This window comes from Anopheles merus, chromosome 3R (assembly GCF_017562075.2).
Source record: "Anopheles merus strain MAF chromosome 3R, AmerM5.1, whole genome shotgun sequence".
NCBI classification, from domain to species: Eukaryota; Metazoa; Arthropoda; class Insecta; order Diptera; family Culicidae; genus Anopheles; species Anopheles merus.
Genome location: NC_054084.1, coordinates 8,455,584 through 8,471,611, shown reverse-complemented (window position 1 = coordinate 8,471,611; position 16,028 = coordinate 8,455,584). Strand labels below are relative to the sequence as shown.

Below are 16,028 nucleotides of genomic sequence, written 5' to 3'. Positions count from 1 at the left end.
CGATCGTGGAAGCGTTAGGGTCGTGGGGGTTGTTGGAGTAGCTACAAAATACGAGCTTTTAATAGAATGAACATTATGAAACGATGGTAGAGATTTATGATGAACGGTGGTAAAATGGTTTAAACATAAGAGTAAATTTAGAAAAAGAAAACATCAGATATCAACATCAAGTCTTATGTTATCAGCTTGAAAGTCAGTCAGCATAGTTCAAGCCTTGTTACCATGGCTTTCTTAGACGACGAATTAAAGCAACGGCGATAACCATTACCTAGGGGTCGTATAGATGTTTTGTAAACAAACATCTTGTTTACCATGTACTAATTAGGCACGGGTTCTGGATAAACCCAGCATCAAAACTCTATAAACAAGTTGTAAAACAATTTTTGAACAGTAGCAAATCTTCTCTTACCACAAGCAAACAGGTGGTCCCTTCGTGTCAACCATGTACCAACTTCTGAGATGCGTCCTGCCAGTGCTGCTAATTGCAGCATCAGTTCCCCGCATCTGCAGTGCCGATAAAATGGACGATAGTAATTCCGGCAACCTGATTGTGGGCGGCTTCGTGGTCAGCATCGATCAGGTCCCATACCAAGCGGCCGTTCTCCATAACGGAAAGTTCAGCTGCGGAGGGAGCATTATCGGGCCGCGCTGGATTCTGACGGCTTTGCACTGTATCGAAACGATGGAGCCGTCCGAGTATCAAATCGTGGTCGGCACCGATGACCCGGAGAATGGCACCAAGCTGCAGGTGGAGAATATGTTCGCACCTCCATTCCTTATCAATGGTAGCGTGTTCGACATAGCATTGGTGATGCTGCGCAATCGTTTGGAGTACAATGGAATGGTACAGTGTTTGCCTTTATTAAAATCGATCGAAGAGATTGCCGTGGGGAAGCCGGCGGTCATCTCTGGATTTGAATCCACAGATGAGGGAGGCTATGAGATGGTACTGAAGGCGGCCAACGTTAACATACTACCGGTGGAGGAGTGCGTAAAGGCGTACGGTCTGCTGATCCACGAGCATATGTTCTGTGCGGGGTACAGGGAAGGGCAGGTAGACACTTGCCAGGGTGATTCGGGCGGACCGCTGGTGCTGGATAGTAAGCTGGCCGGTGTTATCTTCTATGGGGAAGGTTGCGCAAGAGTGCACTATCCCGGTGTGTACATGTCGATACCGTGGTTCTACGATTGGATCGTCAATACGGTACGCGTAGCGCCAAGTGCTGAAGGTAAGAAGCTTTGTGATCCTCCAAAATAACCCTACTGGCCTAGGTGGTAGAAGGTAGTTTGGTATATAAAGATATCTATCTTTAGCTGTAAATGATGACAAAATGAATGAGTTAGAATAAAAAAGTGCAAACAATCAAATGAAAAAGGTATCTTTCTGTACCACATAGTGCATTGCAAGCAGTAAAGTAATTTTGGTTCCAAAGCACACTTTACACTTCATTTCTAAGTGCACGCTTAACCTAGGTCACGAGCCTTCACTTGTTTTATTTACCATGTTACAATTGGATCCAGTTTTTACCCGAACGCTGGAACTACGTCACATCAGCTCCGGAGCATTCATTCTTCCTCAATTTCAATTTTTATAACCAGTAGTGCACTTCTACCGAACGTTAACGTTCGTGTAGCTTACATCGTTCCAAAACCTACTGAGAAAAACCTTCCTGGGCGTAGTTTTGGCAGTCATTTCACTCCCAATCGCGCACTGCCTCAAGCCCAACGACAATAACACGGCCAACATGGTAGTGGGAGGCTTCCAGGTGGACATTGAAACGGTGCCCTATCAGGCGGCCATTTTCTACGCAGGAGAGCTACTGTGCGGTGGAAGCATTATCGGACTGCACTGGGTTTTAACGTCCTACCACTGCGTCAGCACGCGCATTCCATCCGACTATGGCATTGTGGTTGGCGTCACGAACCCCGAAGCTGTTAGTAGGAGGATACAAGTGGAGGACTTCATTTTCCCCGCGGTGACGGAGAGTGATAAAACCTACGATATAGCGTTGGTGAAGCTGAACCAAAGTTTGGTGTACAGTGAAGCAGTGCAGTGTATTCCGCTGCTATCAGCGCATGATGCCATTGCTTACGGAAAACCGGCGTACATCTCTGGCTTTGGATTCACGCAGGACGGCGGGCCTGAAACACAGTTAAAGATCGCCACCATCCAAGTGCTACCGTGGCAAACCTGCCAGGAGGCTTACCCTACCCTGATGCGGAAGCATTTGCTGTGTGCGGGGGTAACGGAAGGTCAGGTTGACGCTTGCCAGGGTGACTCGGGCGGACCACTGGTCGTGGACGGTCAGCTGGCCGGTGTTGTGTTCTTTGGGAAAGGTTGTGCGGATCCTAACCATCCCGGTGTGTACATATCGGTACCGTGGTTCTACGATTGGATAGTTGATGCGGCACGCAACCAGTCGAATGCTGAAAATCGAGAGCTTTGTACTGCAGCAAAACAGGAATTATGAACGATCGATGGCTCAAAATAGTTTCCATTTGATGCATAATAAATTTGAATTGTATTGTATAAAATTGTGTCCTTTAAATACATCCAGCAATGTAATCGTGATCATATATAACCTCTTCTGAGTAATCGAGCACATTGTCTTCCTACTCCCATAGAAATGGATGTTAGCATGACTTTGGCACGCAAATTCAATGAAATTCAGGATTATAGATTTAACTCAGCTCGGGAAGCTTCATTTAGCATGGCTTAGAATTGGCGAAAACAAATAGCTTGTTTACCACTTAAAAATTTGTTCCATTTTACGCACGAATGCTGGAACAATATCAAATCAGTACGCATCAGTAGGTACGCAAAATTGCTCACAAAAAAAGATATAAATACGTACTTTCTCTCGAATATTATCATTCGTTGTATTGCTTTCGTTTAAGTAATATGGGCGTTCTAAGGCAAGCCGGCCTGTTGGTCGTGATGTTGGCAGCAGTTGTGCTTCCATTCACCTGTGCTCAAAGGCTGAAGGATAAAGACTGGAGCAACATGATAGTGGGTGGTATGAAGGTGGAAATTGAAGCAGTACCTTACCAGGCGGCAATGTTGTTCTCGGACTCGGTGGAATGTGGTGGAAGCATTATCGGACCGCGCTGGATTCTAACGTCGCGCCACTGCATCAACCAGCACGAACCGGTCAACTATGCATTTGCAGTGGGCAGCACCGACCCATACAAGGGCAAAATAGTAAAGGTGGAGAAGTTCTTTGTTCCTCCGGAATCGTCGAACGATGATAGATACGATATAGCGTTGGCCAAGCTGGCAGAATCGTTGCAGTACAGTAAAGCAGTGCAGTGTATTCCGCTACTATCGTCGAAGGATGCAATCGTCCCTGGAAAACAGGCGTACATCTCTGGCTTTGGAGACACAGAGGAGAACAATGCTGAAGTAGTGTTAAAGGCCGCCACTGTCGAAGTGCTACCGTGGCAAACCTGTCAGCAAGTTTATCCTGATGTGATGCGCGAGTTTATGCTGTGTGCCGGGATTTTGTCTGGTGGAGTGGACTCGTGCCAGGGTGACTCGGGTGGCCCGTTGGTGCTGGATAACCAGCTAGCTGGAGTGGTCTTCTACGGAAAAGGCTGCGCGGAACCAAACCTTCCGGGTGCGTACATATCGGTACCGTGGTTCTACGATTGGATTGTTGGCATAGTAAGCAACCAGTTAAATGCTGAAGAACAAGAGCTTTGTAGTGCAACACAATAGGAATAATAAAATATTGAAGTCTGGAGAGAGTTTTTATTGATTTTTTAAGGATTTGCTAAGGATGAAAGAGGTATAGTTACGGGCACCATAGCCGCATATTTACGCAGCGGAAAACATCGGACGATCGCAACAAGCAGGAAATGCTTGTTCCTTGAAATCTATGTTGAAAATTTACATCATCCTAGCGATATTGTCTTACACATAATTAAGTATATTTTTAACATTAGTCAGTGTAAATTATGATCTTCAATTACATCGTAGAATGTTAATCGTGATTTTTTGCATCCTTTTAGACGTGACCCAGGTTGTGATGTTCAATTTCGTGTGGTCAAGAACTGGCAAAAAAAAGGTTATTTAGCGTTTCCGGTAACCGTGCATTTAGACACATCCCCATATAACGACGCACCATGAATCAAGAAGCCAAAATCGATTAGATGATGATAGTGATGATGATGATTGCACCATACAGGATGGCAGTTGAACATGCCACAGTGCAATGTGTCAGTCATATCGATTTTGGATACTTTTCTTGCTTTATGGCGTGAAATTGTAATGTTATGTTTAATGGCACGGTAACTCGGTTAGATACAGTTTCTACCCACGTTCTGGAACTACATCAGATCAGCAACGGTGCGCCACAAAATCCCCCACAAAAACATTAAAATGTAGCAAACTTTCTTCGAACATTATCATTCGTTGTGTTTCTTTCCTTTCAACAACATGTTTCCTTTCAACATTATACGGCAAGCTGGCTTTCAGGTCGTGGTGTTGGCAGCAGTTTGCCTCTCATTGTCCTATGGTCAAGAAATGGGGAAAGAGTTCCTGAACAAGATCGTGGTGAAAGGTATGAATGTAGTAATTGAACAAGTGCCTTACCAGGAGGCACTGCTACATACGGGAGTCGTGATTTGTAGTGGAACCATTATCGGACCACGATGGTAAATGGTACAGGTTGAGAAGTTCTTTGTTCCTCTGGAACCATGCGATGATGACAGCTACCTAATAGCATTGGAGAAGCTTGCAGAATATTTGGAGTATAGTAAAGCAGTGCAGTGTATTCCGCTACTCTCATCGATGGGTCCAATCGCCCCTGGAAAACAGGCACATATATCTAGCTTTGGAATTGTAGAGGATAACTATTTTAAAACCTCATTAATGGCTGCTACCATCAACTTGCTACCGAGGGAAACCTATCAGCAAGTTTACCCTGACCAGGTGATGGAATTTATGCTGTGTGCTGGGTATATGCAAAGTCAGGTGGACTCGTGCCAGGGTGTCCCGGGTGGGTCACTTGTGTTGGATGATCACCTGGCCGGTATTACCTGCAATCGGAACGGTTGCGATGAATCAAGCATTAACGGTCTGTACATATCGGTACCGTGGTTCTATGATTGCATTGTTGATGAGGTACGTAGCCAGGCGAAGAAAGGGAACTTTGTTAATAATAAAAACTAATTTTCATGAATTTTGTAGTTCTTGTAATTCTTTATTTACTTCCATCTGGATGGTGTGCAAACTTTGAAATAAATACTGCTGTTGCAAACTTGTATAATTGAATATTTGTCATTACACCGATTTTTGAAATAATGGACTCCTCATCGAATATCATATCAACGCAGGGAGAGATGCAGTCGTATTTTATCTGTTACCTGTTCAAACGAGATCATCATGTTGTTATAGGCCATTGAAATGGCTGTTACATGGACTTTGATACCCAATCTGAATGTTATTCTTGATTTTGCACGTAACTCTGATCTTGCAGCTTCATTTCTTATAGCCTGGCAAACTGACGAAAACAACTTGCTTGTTTATCATGTAACAATTCGATTCAGTGCTGCCCGAGTGCTGGAACTACGTCACATTAGTTCCAGAGTGCAAAATCGTCCACGTAACTATTATATAGCAGTGCATTTCCTTTCAACACTATTATTCGTAGTGTTTGTTTCCCTTCAGCGACATGTGTGTTTTACGGCAAGTCGGCCTGCTGGCCATGGTGTTGACAGCACTTTCGCTCCCATTCTCCAGCGCCCAACAGCAGCAGGAGGACCGGGATGATAGTGCGACCAACATGATAGTGGGCGGTATGAAGGTGGACATTGAACAAGTGCCTTACCAGGCGGCTATCCTCACCTTGGGACAGGTGCATTGTGGTGGAAGCATCATCGGACCGCGCTGGGTTCTGACGGCGTACCACTGCGTCGACTGGCTCCTTCCGAACTTCTACGAAGTTGCAGTCGGTAGCACCAATCCATACGAGGGCCAAAGGATCTTGGTGCGGGAGTTGTTTGTGCCTCCGGAAACATTGAGCGATCCGAACTTCGATATAGCACTCGCGAAGCTGGCCCATACATTGCAGTACAGCAGCACAGTGCAGTGCATTCCGCTACTAACATCGGATAGCAGTCTTATTCCCGATACTCCGGCGTATATCTCTGGCTTTGGTTATACAAAGGAAAGGAGCGGTGACAACGTACTGAAGGCCGCTCAGATCAAGGTGCTTCCGTGGGACTACTGTCAGCAGGCTTACCCTTATTTGATGCGGGAGTTTATGCTGTGTGCCGGGTTTAAGGAAGGTAAGGTGGACTCGTGCCAGGGTGACTCGGGCGGCCCGCTCGTCGTGGACGCTAAGCTGGCCGGTGTTGTTTTCTATGGGGAAGGTTGTGCGAGACCGCACTTTCCCGGTGTGTACATATCGGTACCGTGGTTCTCCGATTGGATCATTAATGTGGTGGCTCAACAGTCGACTCCGGAGGAAGGAGAGCTTTGTGCAGTGTAAATCATTTGACTTAAACTCCTGCAAGCACTGTGAAGCATCGGTTCTTTTTGTAATAAACAATCTTGCTCAGCTGTAGCTTATGTGGAATTGTGTTGAAATTGTTCCGTGATGACACAACGATCGCCTTACACCAAGTGAAAGAGTTTCCCACGTTTTCTTGAATCGGTTGCTTGAAGTAGATAAATAACCGTTACAACTTTACCTAACATTCCATGAAATTATCATAAATTAATCAAACTTTTCTTACCTCCTCGCATGGATGTTTTTCTTGCTGTGTGTGCAAGTTTTCCAACAACACTTTTTTTTTACTTCCACCTTTTAGCTCACAATGTACCTTATCCGGTCTAATCGCTCACAGCACAAGCACAACTTCGACGCTACCTGACCGTTACATAAATTATCATTCTCACACAAAACCCATCCCAGGCCGGCGCTGTGGAAGAGTTGTTGTGGATCCACTTTTTTACTTCCTGCATCCTTTCCGGCCGCGCAAACAGCAAACCAGCAACCGGCTGTGCAGCAACCGAATGCAACAGGATAAGAGTGTTCTGTTTTTTTTTTTTTGCTTGGCCTGTGCGTTGTTTTCACTCTCCCAACCTTGTTGTATTGTCATCGAGAGCAAACGAGAAAATTGTATTAAAGTGCGCACATGCAACAACACGAAAAAAAGGACACCCGGACGCACACTGCCACACAAGGTGCCTTGTCATGCAGATTAATTATTTGGAAAGGGGGACGCAACGGAGGCAGCATCCCTCTCCGGATTTCGGAACCACAGGTAAACATCGGTTTCGGTTCGGCCCATCCCGGCACTCGGTCGGTGATGCACTCGATCACCATCCTTCCGGCCCCGTTTGATGGGTGTGTAGTTTTCTGGCCAGGAGTTATGCATAAAACATGTCTAAGCCCAAACCCGACACGATGGATCGAAAGTGAATCCATCACAATCATCTGTGCGATTAGTGTTTGGTTGAGGCTGATTTTGCAACTCTGTCGAGCGGTGTAACTCCCCGGAACAAGTTTGCCGTGGTGGTTTCCTTTTTTTCCTACCGTCCGGTGCGATGCGAAACAGGAATAAAAAGCTGGTTTCCGCTGGTAGTCGGTGTCGGTGTGTATGTGCCTCCAGCGTTCAAGGTCCTTACAAGGGGGCCGCAGGATTTCCGAGGTCCTCCGACCGTGTGCTACACATTCACAGCCCCGCGGGGACGGTGTGTGCGCTTTTTACTCGATTTGTCGCTCGGTAACAATTTTAATGGTAATGAGGGGTAGCGTTTGTGTATATGTGTGTGTGTGTACGATGCAATTAAAGCAAAAGGTTTTGAAAACGAGATTTCATACCGAGCTGGCTTTCCCGCGCGATTCCACATACGGAGGTATTCACTGCTGTGTTGCCGCACAGCAAACCCCTCGCAGGAAGCGGGAACTACGGAAGCGCGGGAAATGCGGAAGAAATTCCGGAACCAGAGGGCTCTGCGCAAGGGGGAATCGAGGGTCCTGCGTACGCAAGCATTTGCCAACAGTGTTTGAGTTATCGTTCCCGGCTTTGCGAGCTAAATGAGAGGGCTGTAATATGTTTCGGGGTTACTGGTCGCGACGCAGCACAGCTACAAGCAAGCAAGCAAATCCAATCCACCGCTCACTCACAGCTGGCAATAAAATCTGTATCAAACAATGGCTTTAAGCCGACGGGCGACGGGAAAATGCCAACCAGAGGGGGTAGAGTGCAAATAATCGGAGCGAATGAAGGAAAAAAACACATAACACACAACAAACTTTGGAAAAAAGGTACACCACCAGGCCGAACCAAGTTCGATTGGGCAGAGTTTTGAAATGAGTTTGGCCTGTTTTTGTTCGCGGTTTGAATATAGAGCTCACAGAGTATTCTAACCGTTTTCATGGAAAAAGCTTTAAAGAAGGGGCTTTATGCACCTTTTTGCACCAGACTTCCAGGAACCTGCGAAAGTGTTCCCTAGACTACCGGGATATTACGTTAAGACATCATTCTCTGCTGAAAGTGTGCTAGTTCCAGCACCGAGAGTCGAAAGGGTGTTAACGAGTTCCACCCAAAACAAGCAACATAATCGACAGTGCACTAGCAACAGCAAAGAGCTGCTAAACTCAGCCAGAAAGTCATACCGCACGCTCCGCACGGCGAATAGTGCGCTACAAATTGAGGTTAGATCGCACCAATTTAGCGTCCGTGTGCCACGCGATGCAGATTCGGCTACAAATTGGTAAAGGCAGTCTATGAACACACACACACACACACAACCTGCCATTTCGTGAGCTGTGTGGTTTGCGGTAAAAGGTCGCGGACGAATGGGTCCGCTGCCGCTCGTTATCAGAAACTGTGCTCCACTGGTGATCTCCAGAAAGAAGCAAAGAAGGAGAGGAGGCTTAGGTTAAGGGCGCCCCAGCTGTGGGAAGGTGGAGTTGGCACCTTGGGATCCGGCAACCGGTCAAAGGGAGATTGAAGCGTCGATCCGAACGCCCTTAAGCGGGCCCTGGTGGTGGCGGTGGGTTGGGCCGCCCGATCGCGTACCAATTGTTGTCGAACGAACAGGTTCCGAAGTAGAACGCCCTGTTTGGTTGGTTGTGCGGGCAGAGTTAGTCGATCTATTGGACTGTTTTGGAGTGTTTTGTTATGAGAGGACCTATAAAGACAAATGGAAATAATTAAAATCAAACAAGTTAGAAAAGAGGTATCAAAGGATTGGTTGGGATATTCCAAACTATTTTATGAATTCTTGATATTTCTCTCTCTTTCTCTCTCTCTCTCTCTCTCTCTCTCTCTCTCTCTCTCCTATTCCTTTTTATAGGTTGTATTATCTTAACGTCACTAGACAGCAAAATAGAACTCCTCACCAAACTCACGAACTTCCGAGCAAACCCTGTAAACACTGTTCGCATTCCGTGATCGATCGATCGGTTATTATCGGCATCGGGGAAGGAGCAAACCCCAAAAGGAGGCCAACTCGTAGGGACACCAGATCCGCCCAACTGCGAACTCGATTTAGTGTGAACTTCAACCGTGCCTCGGGCGGCCTCCCCCCATTTCGGATTGCATCATGCTTCAACTTCTAAACCACTTCATCAGCACCGTTTACGCCGATAGTACGCGATAAGCTCTGGTTCAGCAAACGCCAATCGGGCCCCCCGGTGCCAAAACCTCCCGCTACTACTACTACCAACGCCCGGCGATCGATACGATGCGATAGCGCACCGTTTGATGATTATTGTGTTTAAACTGCTCTTTTGTGGGACGCAAGCACGGATTCGCGGTCGATTGAAAAGAATGGCTACGGTGGGTCTGCGTTCGCATACCGACAAACCAGCGCTGACGGGACGCTTGTTTTGATGCTTTAACCTAGTTTAGGGCGGACCACGGCGGGCGGAAGACCTCAGTCACCGGGGAGTTTGCTTTTTTCGGGGGTACCGTGTAATTCAATTGATTCCAGCAGTTCAACGGGATGGAGTGGACGGGGATGATAATTTCATAGCGCACTTCCTCACTTGTTCGGCAGGAAGCGTTCGAGAGCGTCGTCGTCGTCGTCGTCGACGGGTTGTCGTTGCGCGTCGTCATTCATCAATCGAACCAACAGGCCACCCCCGGAAAAGCCACTCACTGTTTGGGCCAGGCCAGTGCGCAGGGAGAGAGCATTCGATCGCATCGCAGGCACGTACGCCATTACGGTATTACAGGGATACCGGCATGGGATGATTATGTTCCGATGCCTGTGTCGGGTGCGGTAACATCGTCGAGTCACCATTATCATCCAGCCCTCCATGCGTCCATCCAGCAGTCTTTCACTTGGCGGCGCTGGTAAGTGGCCGACCCACGTTTCAGCGCCGGAGCACGTCCGGTTGGGCCGTGCCAATGCCCACAGACTCCGAACCGGAAGGTCCGCAACAAGGAGGCACAACGGAGGCACGCACAGAAGCAACACGCAGGGCGGTTGTGACGAAACGTCCCGAACCGAGGCCCCGCCACCAAAAGGCAGCGCCCGGCTAGATCGATGCTCAGGTGTATTATTAACCATTTTTAACTACTTTTAATCGACCCCCGGGCGTAATGGCTGCTGCTGCTGCTGCTGCTGCGGAAAGGCCCTCAGCCACGCGGATGGTGTCCGCCGTAATGCGATACCGAGGCGCGGGTCCGACGAAACGCCCGGGAGAAGATCCCGTAAAAGGCTTTTTAAATTCTCGTGCTGGTGTAACGGTGAAATGGGCAGGACCTGGAATGGGGCCAGCCTGGTGGCGGGCTTTGTTTTACTGCTCGCGCAGTCTATGTTTAATTGGGCTTCCTGTAGTGTCTTTGATGGGTTCCGGGGCACCTATTTGCGGCGCTGACCGATCACTGACCTATTCTGCTGCGTTTTTGGGGACTGACCGCGCTCCAATGGTGGGTGTGCCTGTGGGAATTTCGAGAGCGCTTAGATCCCGACCCATTGGGTGGCCGTGTGTAGGCGGTGTGTACGCACTTCATCTCCCGGGCCGGTTTTCCCGCAGCTCCAGCAGGAAGACAATCGATAAATCACACCACCGCACCCCGAAAACAGACCACAGCCCCAAACGGCGCACATTATTAAGACGTTAGCGTCTGCGGGTTTGATAGCGGGACGCGGAATCTTCACTCACACCACCACGGGCTGGTTCTAGATCGCCCGTTAAGGAACCACCCGGTGCGGACAATTATGACCTACAAGTTGGCCGGCCGGAGTTGGTTGGCTGGCTGGCTGGACGCTCTAATCGATCGACACAAGTCTCTCACGCCTCTTGCGCTCTCCATCACCTGAGCGTGGAGGTGGACTAGACGCGATGAGAACACGCCAGCAGCACAAGCAGCTCCAACGGCGCGCGTTGTTCGAGCCGTTTACGCGTTATCTAATTTATGACTCCATTCTTCTATGGGCACTTTGCACGTGAACGCTCTTCGGAAGATACGCCGGCCATTTCAGGAAACCTTCCCGCCCGGAGGACATTCCAAAGCGCCGAGCGATCTGCGCCTCACCACTTGCGCAACTTCTGACAAGCTCGCAGTTGCTGTGCGCTCGCCTACGATGTGGCGATGGCCTCGAAGATGTGTTGATGGGAAGGGCAATGATGTGTAGGGGGCGGTGTTTCCCAAGCGTCCGCACGCTATCGGACATCTTAACTACTTGTTTTGCAAACGAAACCCCTGTGCGCGAAAAAATGGAAACGAAGCGTCCGAAGGTGGCGTCCGAGTTCTGAAGCTTCGAGTTACTATTTCGGTTAGGGCTTTGCCAGTGTCTGGGCAGGTTTCACTTTTCCACGTCAGCGAGCTGAAGTGGTTGCTCAATTTCATCTTAAGCAAATTGGATTGCTTAGGCGGTGTTCTGGGTTCTGTTTTTTTTGTGCTTGCGCAAACCAGCGAGCCACTTCACTTGCTGAGGTCAAAAGAACCTGAGCGAGAGTGAAGAACTATCCAGCTCGGTGTAAATGGAACCCCTTTTTGGCTGGCAAACGTTCAACGGAAACTGCGTTTCTTTTATGTGCAATGTGCAAGTACATAACAGCAAGTACAATCGTTTTTTTCCTTAAATCCTTCCCCTTGATCGGAAAGTGATCCGAGAACGCGGGCAAGAACACGGTTTTCCGTTTTGAAGGATGGTTAAATTTGCATACTTAAAAATCCATTAGCATATTGAGCGCACTTGGTTGCGATTGCATCCTGCCAACCATCTCAAGGCTGGCGCGCGAAAAACCAAAACGAAAATGTAAATCATTCCACGAACTGCCCTTGGTTGGTTTGGCGCGGTTCCCTTTTCCACCTTATGCCTATTGTGCGTGGCTTTGAGAAAATGAGAGCATGAGCCGCCGCGTTCTGGCTGCGCGCAAGGATATTTATTTCATTGCTTCATTTGTGCTGCTAAAGGTAGGGCAGGGATGCGTTCATTAAAAAATCAGGCTTGCGAAGTGCTCTACGCGCTGAGAAAAACCATCTCCTTCGCGTTGAGTTTCTTTCAGCAAAAGGGGTTAGCATACGTATGCTCTCCGCACGTATGCTAATGTGCCCGTTTTGCTCCCGATACACATGCATTATTAATCACTTGCCGCGGCCGAAATTTGGCCTCATTTCGGCAATGATCCGTAACAGGGGCTGTGTGTGCGTATGTGCGTGAGCTTGCGTACGTAACTAATTGAAGGTTTGATCACAGCCCGAAACGGATCGCGAATTGAACGATAAATAAACGTGCGCCCAGCATCGGAAAATGACTGCATTTGCAGCCACTGCAGCGGTATTTGCGTACGGGTTTAATCAATTCGATCTTTGCTTTTTTTTTTGGGGTGGGAAAGAAGGCTTAAGAAATGGGATGGAACAAGAAGCAACGCACCGCTAATAACTATATCGATGGCCGTTTTGAACGTGCGAAAACCTCCCTGTGTGCGAAAAAGTGTAACGATCGTTTGGTGCTTCTTGGCAATGTGCTTCTTGTCGCCCCGCGTGTGAATCTAGATCGTGGTCTGGGCGAATCGAGGGTTGGTTGGATAATTTACGACAACCGGCAACCGTTTTTGGTGTTTGGGAATTGCTTTTATGAGCACGTTACGAAGTTACTTATGAGCTTTTATTTGCTCTAAAGTTCGTTAGCTGACTGTAGATAAGGATATGGAAGGGTGGATCGTATGATTTTTACGGGAATTAGGGTGCTGATGGCTAATACCTGCTCTAGATTTACTCTTGCTTTTGTAGACGATAATGCACAAATTTAATATTCAAAATGTAGATACTATTACAAGCCTTTGAAGATGGCAGGTATCAGCTCTGAACCGATAACGTTAAGTTCGACTAAGAACTTTTGATGTTATCTGAAACGAAATGTGGAAAAATAATTTCTCAATATATGGTCGGAATTAAAAACTGCAACTGATGCCCAGAAGCTAATTGTACAAAGAAGAACAAGATCGTGAAAGAATCCAAACTTCTAACGTTCCCGAAACCTGAAGAGCAGCAAGAGCAATAAGAAAAAAATCACAACCCCTAAAGCAATTCCATGCCTCATAGCTCACTCCGGTGGCGTCGTTTTCTTTTGTCAAAAATCGAACACCATCAAAAAGAGAAACGAAGGCTGACGAAAAAAAAAACACTCCACAACTACGAAACCTGGTGCGTTCAAGCACAAGGAAGGGGACATCTTTCCAGCCGTGCGGTGGGAAAGAAGTTCGTTATGTATTTATTTCCTAGGCGCTCTTATTGCGCTACGATAAATGGGGTTAAATTTATTGTTATAATATGCTAGTTTCTGAACGGCCCAAGCACCTCCCCTGAATTCTGGCACCACCTTGCCCTTCTTCGCTGTACACTCCCTGGGCAGCGCGGAGCGAAGAAAATTAGACCGAATTGTGTGTGTGAGCGCGCGCGGAAGGGTAGCCTGCCGGTAGACGACGCAGTTGGTGTTTTTCCCCCTCTTCTCTTGTCCAAGGGACTCTGGAGCTGATGGGCAAGTGTGAGAACTTCTGGAACGCTGAGATCCTGCACATTCGACCACTCGGGCTCGTCCAGTAACAGGTAACCGCCGTGCCGATGCGTATCCTAGCGCTCTCAACAAGTTGTCACGACCAACCCTTGCCGTGCGGTGCTGATAGGGAGCAGGTATTTTCCACGTCTGTTTGCACTGATAAGGCCTCCAGCCGGGCAGAGTTTTGTTTACATTTGCACCAAGCCAAGCTGCGCTAGGAGATTATCTTCCTGCCAGGATCTTCTCGCGAGCCAGTAGAATGAGGCCAAGGGCAACCGAGGAGCTGCAGGAACTAGGTTACATGGAAATGGACTTTTCTCACTGTTTGCGGTAGGATCCAGACCAATATTTGCCAAACCCTGATAGCTTGCTTCCAAAACGATCGTAAATGGAGGGAAACTTCGATCGAACGAAAACAGAGATGGGAGAGCAATTAGCTACAACACACTGGCTGGCTGGCCGTGTCCATTTTACACCTTTGTTTGCAGCCAACAACGTCAAACAAGTCGTATATCATCCAGAAACCGTCCGACTCATCCATCGACTCCTTCCGCGTGAGTGGCTGCTATCTAAATTAAACAAATCATCGAATGATCATAAATTCTGACCAAATAAACCAAGCGAAGCCTGATGCTTCGGGTCAGTAACGGCGAAGGTGTATCGCACATCAAAACCACATAATGGGTTCGGGAAGCAAACGGCACCACTCGCTTTCGTGCTGCGTGTAATAAGCAGGTGGGAATAGTTGTAAGCAGTCCAAAAGCCGAAACCTGTACACAAGGTGTACGATATGGTGCTCAAGTCGGGGTGGAGAATAAGAAGAAAAAAAACCAGCCACGAAATCGATCCTCGTTATGAATTCGATACGAATTCAATCATATCATTAGGCAATAAACGGTGCATGCGCTCCATTCCGATCCGGTACCCGCATCGGGTCGCTGAAGGCGCCGCTTAAATGCTCCGGCGATCAGGTTCGGCCGATCACCCTTACAGGCGCGCGCGCTGGCGGTGGAAGACGTTCTAAGCTTCAGCACAGAACCAGCACGTTTCCGTGACTCAGCAACACATTGCGCGCGAGTGCTCGCGCGCTCAGACGGGAAACCTGCTCCGTGCGCGAGAACCTGCGGGCGAAGTTTCATGAAGTTGAGCTGATTCTGGATGCTTTCGATGGGATGAATGTGGCTTTTTTATATTTTTTTCTTCTTTTCTTGTTCTTCTTGTTCTTGGTTTTTTTCTCTAGCTTATGCTTTATTAAGAACCGTTCCAAAGCGGCTAATTGACGGGCATATTGATCGATTGTGAGAATGATCACTGTGAGCTGATAATGCTAATCATGGTGTTTTATGTTTTTAAGCTACAGAAACAGAAATATTGTTGTATACTTTGGAATTTGTTCTGCGAGCCGACTGGAAAACTAGCTGTCTAAGAAAAACTCGAATAACGATTCATTCTGCGCTCTAATACGTTCAGTAAATGTAATATTTTGTGCAGTTATTGTAGATCTTGATTTTATTTCAAAGCTGTATGAAGCGTATTCACTCGTCCAATGATTAATGTAGTGAAAATAAGTGACAATCAAACTGTATTTCTTTGTGCGAGAAATTATGCTCCCTCGTGTTTTTTAAGTCATCAGTTGGAAGCCTTCATCAGTGCAATTATTTTATTAATTTTTGAGATTTTACTTGATAGCAAAAATCCAACAATCCGGTGTTAAGATCTACAAAAAAATCTGAAGTCTCAATATTACGATCCAAACAGAATTAAAGCTTTGGTCTCCATATCTTATAGATGTTGTACATCATTTTAATCATTTAATTTTTAATTGAAAAGAAGGATAGAGATGGCCAAGCGTCCAGAAATAATCCAAAAACCTCGACAAAGATGATACATTTGGGGTTTCTTTCCCTGCCATATCACCGTCTACAGATCAGTTGAATCACCGGCTATGACACCACGCAAGCACTGCACTCCATCTGCAAGTGAAAGAAACACACTCCTGCACCCTTCCCACAACAATCGTTCTGTCCCGCAGAAGTTGCGCAATATGGTCCCG

General features: G+C 47.4%; 4 protein-coding genes across 4 annotated transcripts; all 4 read left to right on the top strand.

Annotated features, from left to right (window-relative positions):
- Positions 1 to 400: 400 nt before the first annotated feature.
- LOC121596637 (trypsin-1-like) lies at positions 401 to 1,362 on the top strand. Its single transcript, XM_041921739.1, has one exon. It carries the CDS (start codon positions 443 to 445, stop codon positions 1,256 to 1,258), a length of 816 nt encoding a protein of 271 aa, XP_041777673.1. The 5' UTR covers positions 401 to 442; the 3' UTR covers positions 1,259 to 1,362.
- A 250-nt stretch (positions 1,363 to 1,612) lies between these two features.
- On the top strand, positions 1,613 to 2,684 carry LOC121597702 (trypsin-3-like). The gene has a single exon (XM_041923694.1). It carries the CDS (start codon positions 1,746 to 1,748, stop codon positions 2,469 to 2,471), a length of 726 nt encoding a protein of 241 aa, XP_041779628.1. The 5' UTR covers positions 1,613 to 1,745; the 3' UTR covers positions 2,472 to 2,684.
- A 177-nt stretch (positions 2,685 to 2,861) lies between these two features.
- Positions 2,862 to 3,741, top strand: LOC121597701 (trypsin 3A1-like). The gene has a single exon (XM_041923693.1). The coding sequence runs from the start codon at positions 2,903 to 2,905 to the stop codon at positions 3,716 to 3,718; it is 816 nt and encodes a 271-aa protein (XP_041779627.1). The 5' UTR covers positions 2,862 to 2,902; the 3' UTR covers positions 3,719 to 3,741.
- A 1,911-nt stretch (positions 3,742 to 5,652) lies between these two features.
- On the top strand, positions 5,653 to 6,569 carry LOC121597829 (trypsin-7-like). The gene has a single exon (XM_041923991.1). The coding sequence runs from the start codon at positions 5,676 to 5,678 to the stop codon at positions 6,492 to 6,494; it is 819 nt and encodes a 272-aa protein (XP_041779925.1). The 5' UTR covers positions 5,653 to 5,675; the 3' UTR covers positions 6,495 to 6,569.
- Positions 6,570 to 16,028: the final 9,459 nt, after the last annotated feature.

Excerpts from the sequence above, each read along its gene's own strand:
- LOC121597829 (XM_041923991.1), top strand. The coding sequence starts at position 5,676 with ATGTGTGTTTTACGGCAAGTCGGCCTGCTGGCCATGGTGTTGACAGCA.
- LOC121597702 (XM_041923694.1), top strand. The coding sequence starts at position 1,746 with ATGGTAGTGGGAGGCTTCCAGGTGGACATTGAAACGGTGCCCTATCAG.
- LOC121596637 (XM_041921739.1), top strand. The coding sequence starts at position 443 with ATGTACCAACTTCTGAGATGCGTCCTGCCAGTGCTGCTAATTGCAGCA.
- LOC121597701 (XM_041923693.1), top strand. The coding sequence starts at position 2,903 with ATGGGCGTTCTAAGGCAAGCCGGCCTGTTGGTCGTGATGTTGGCAGCA.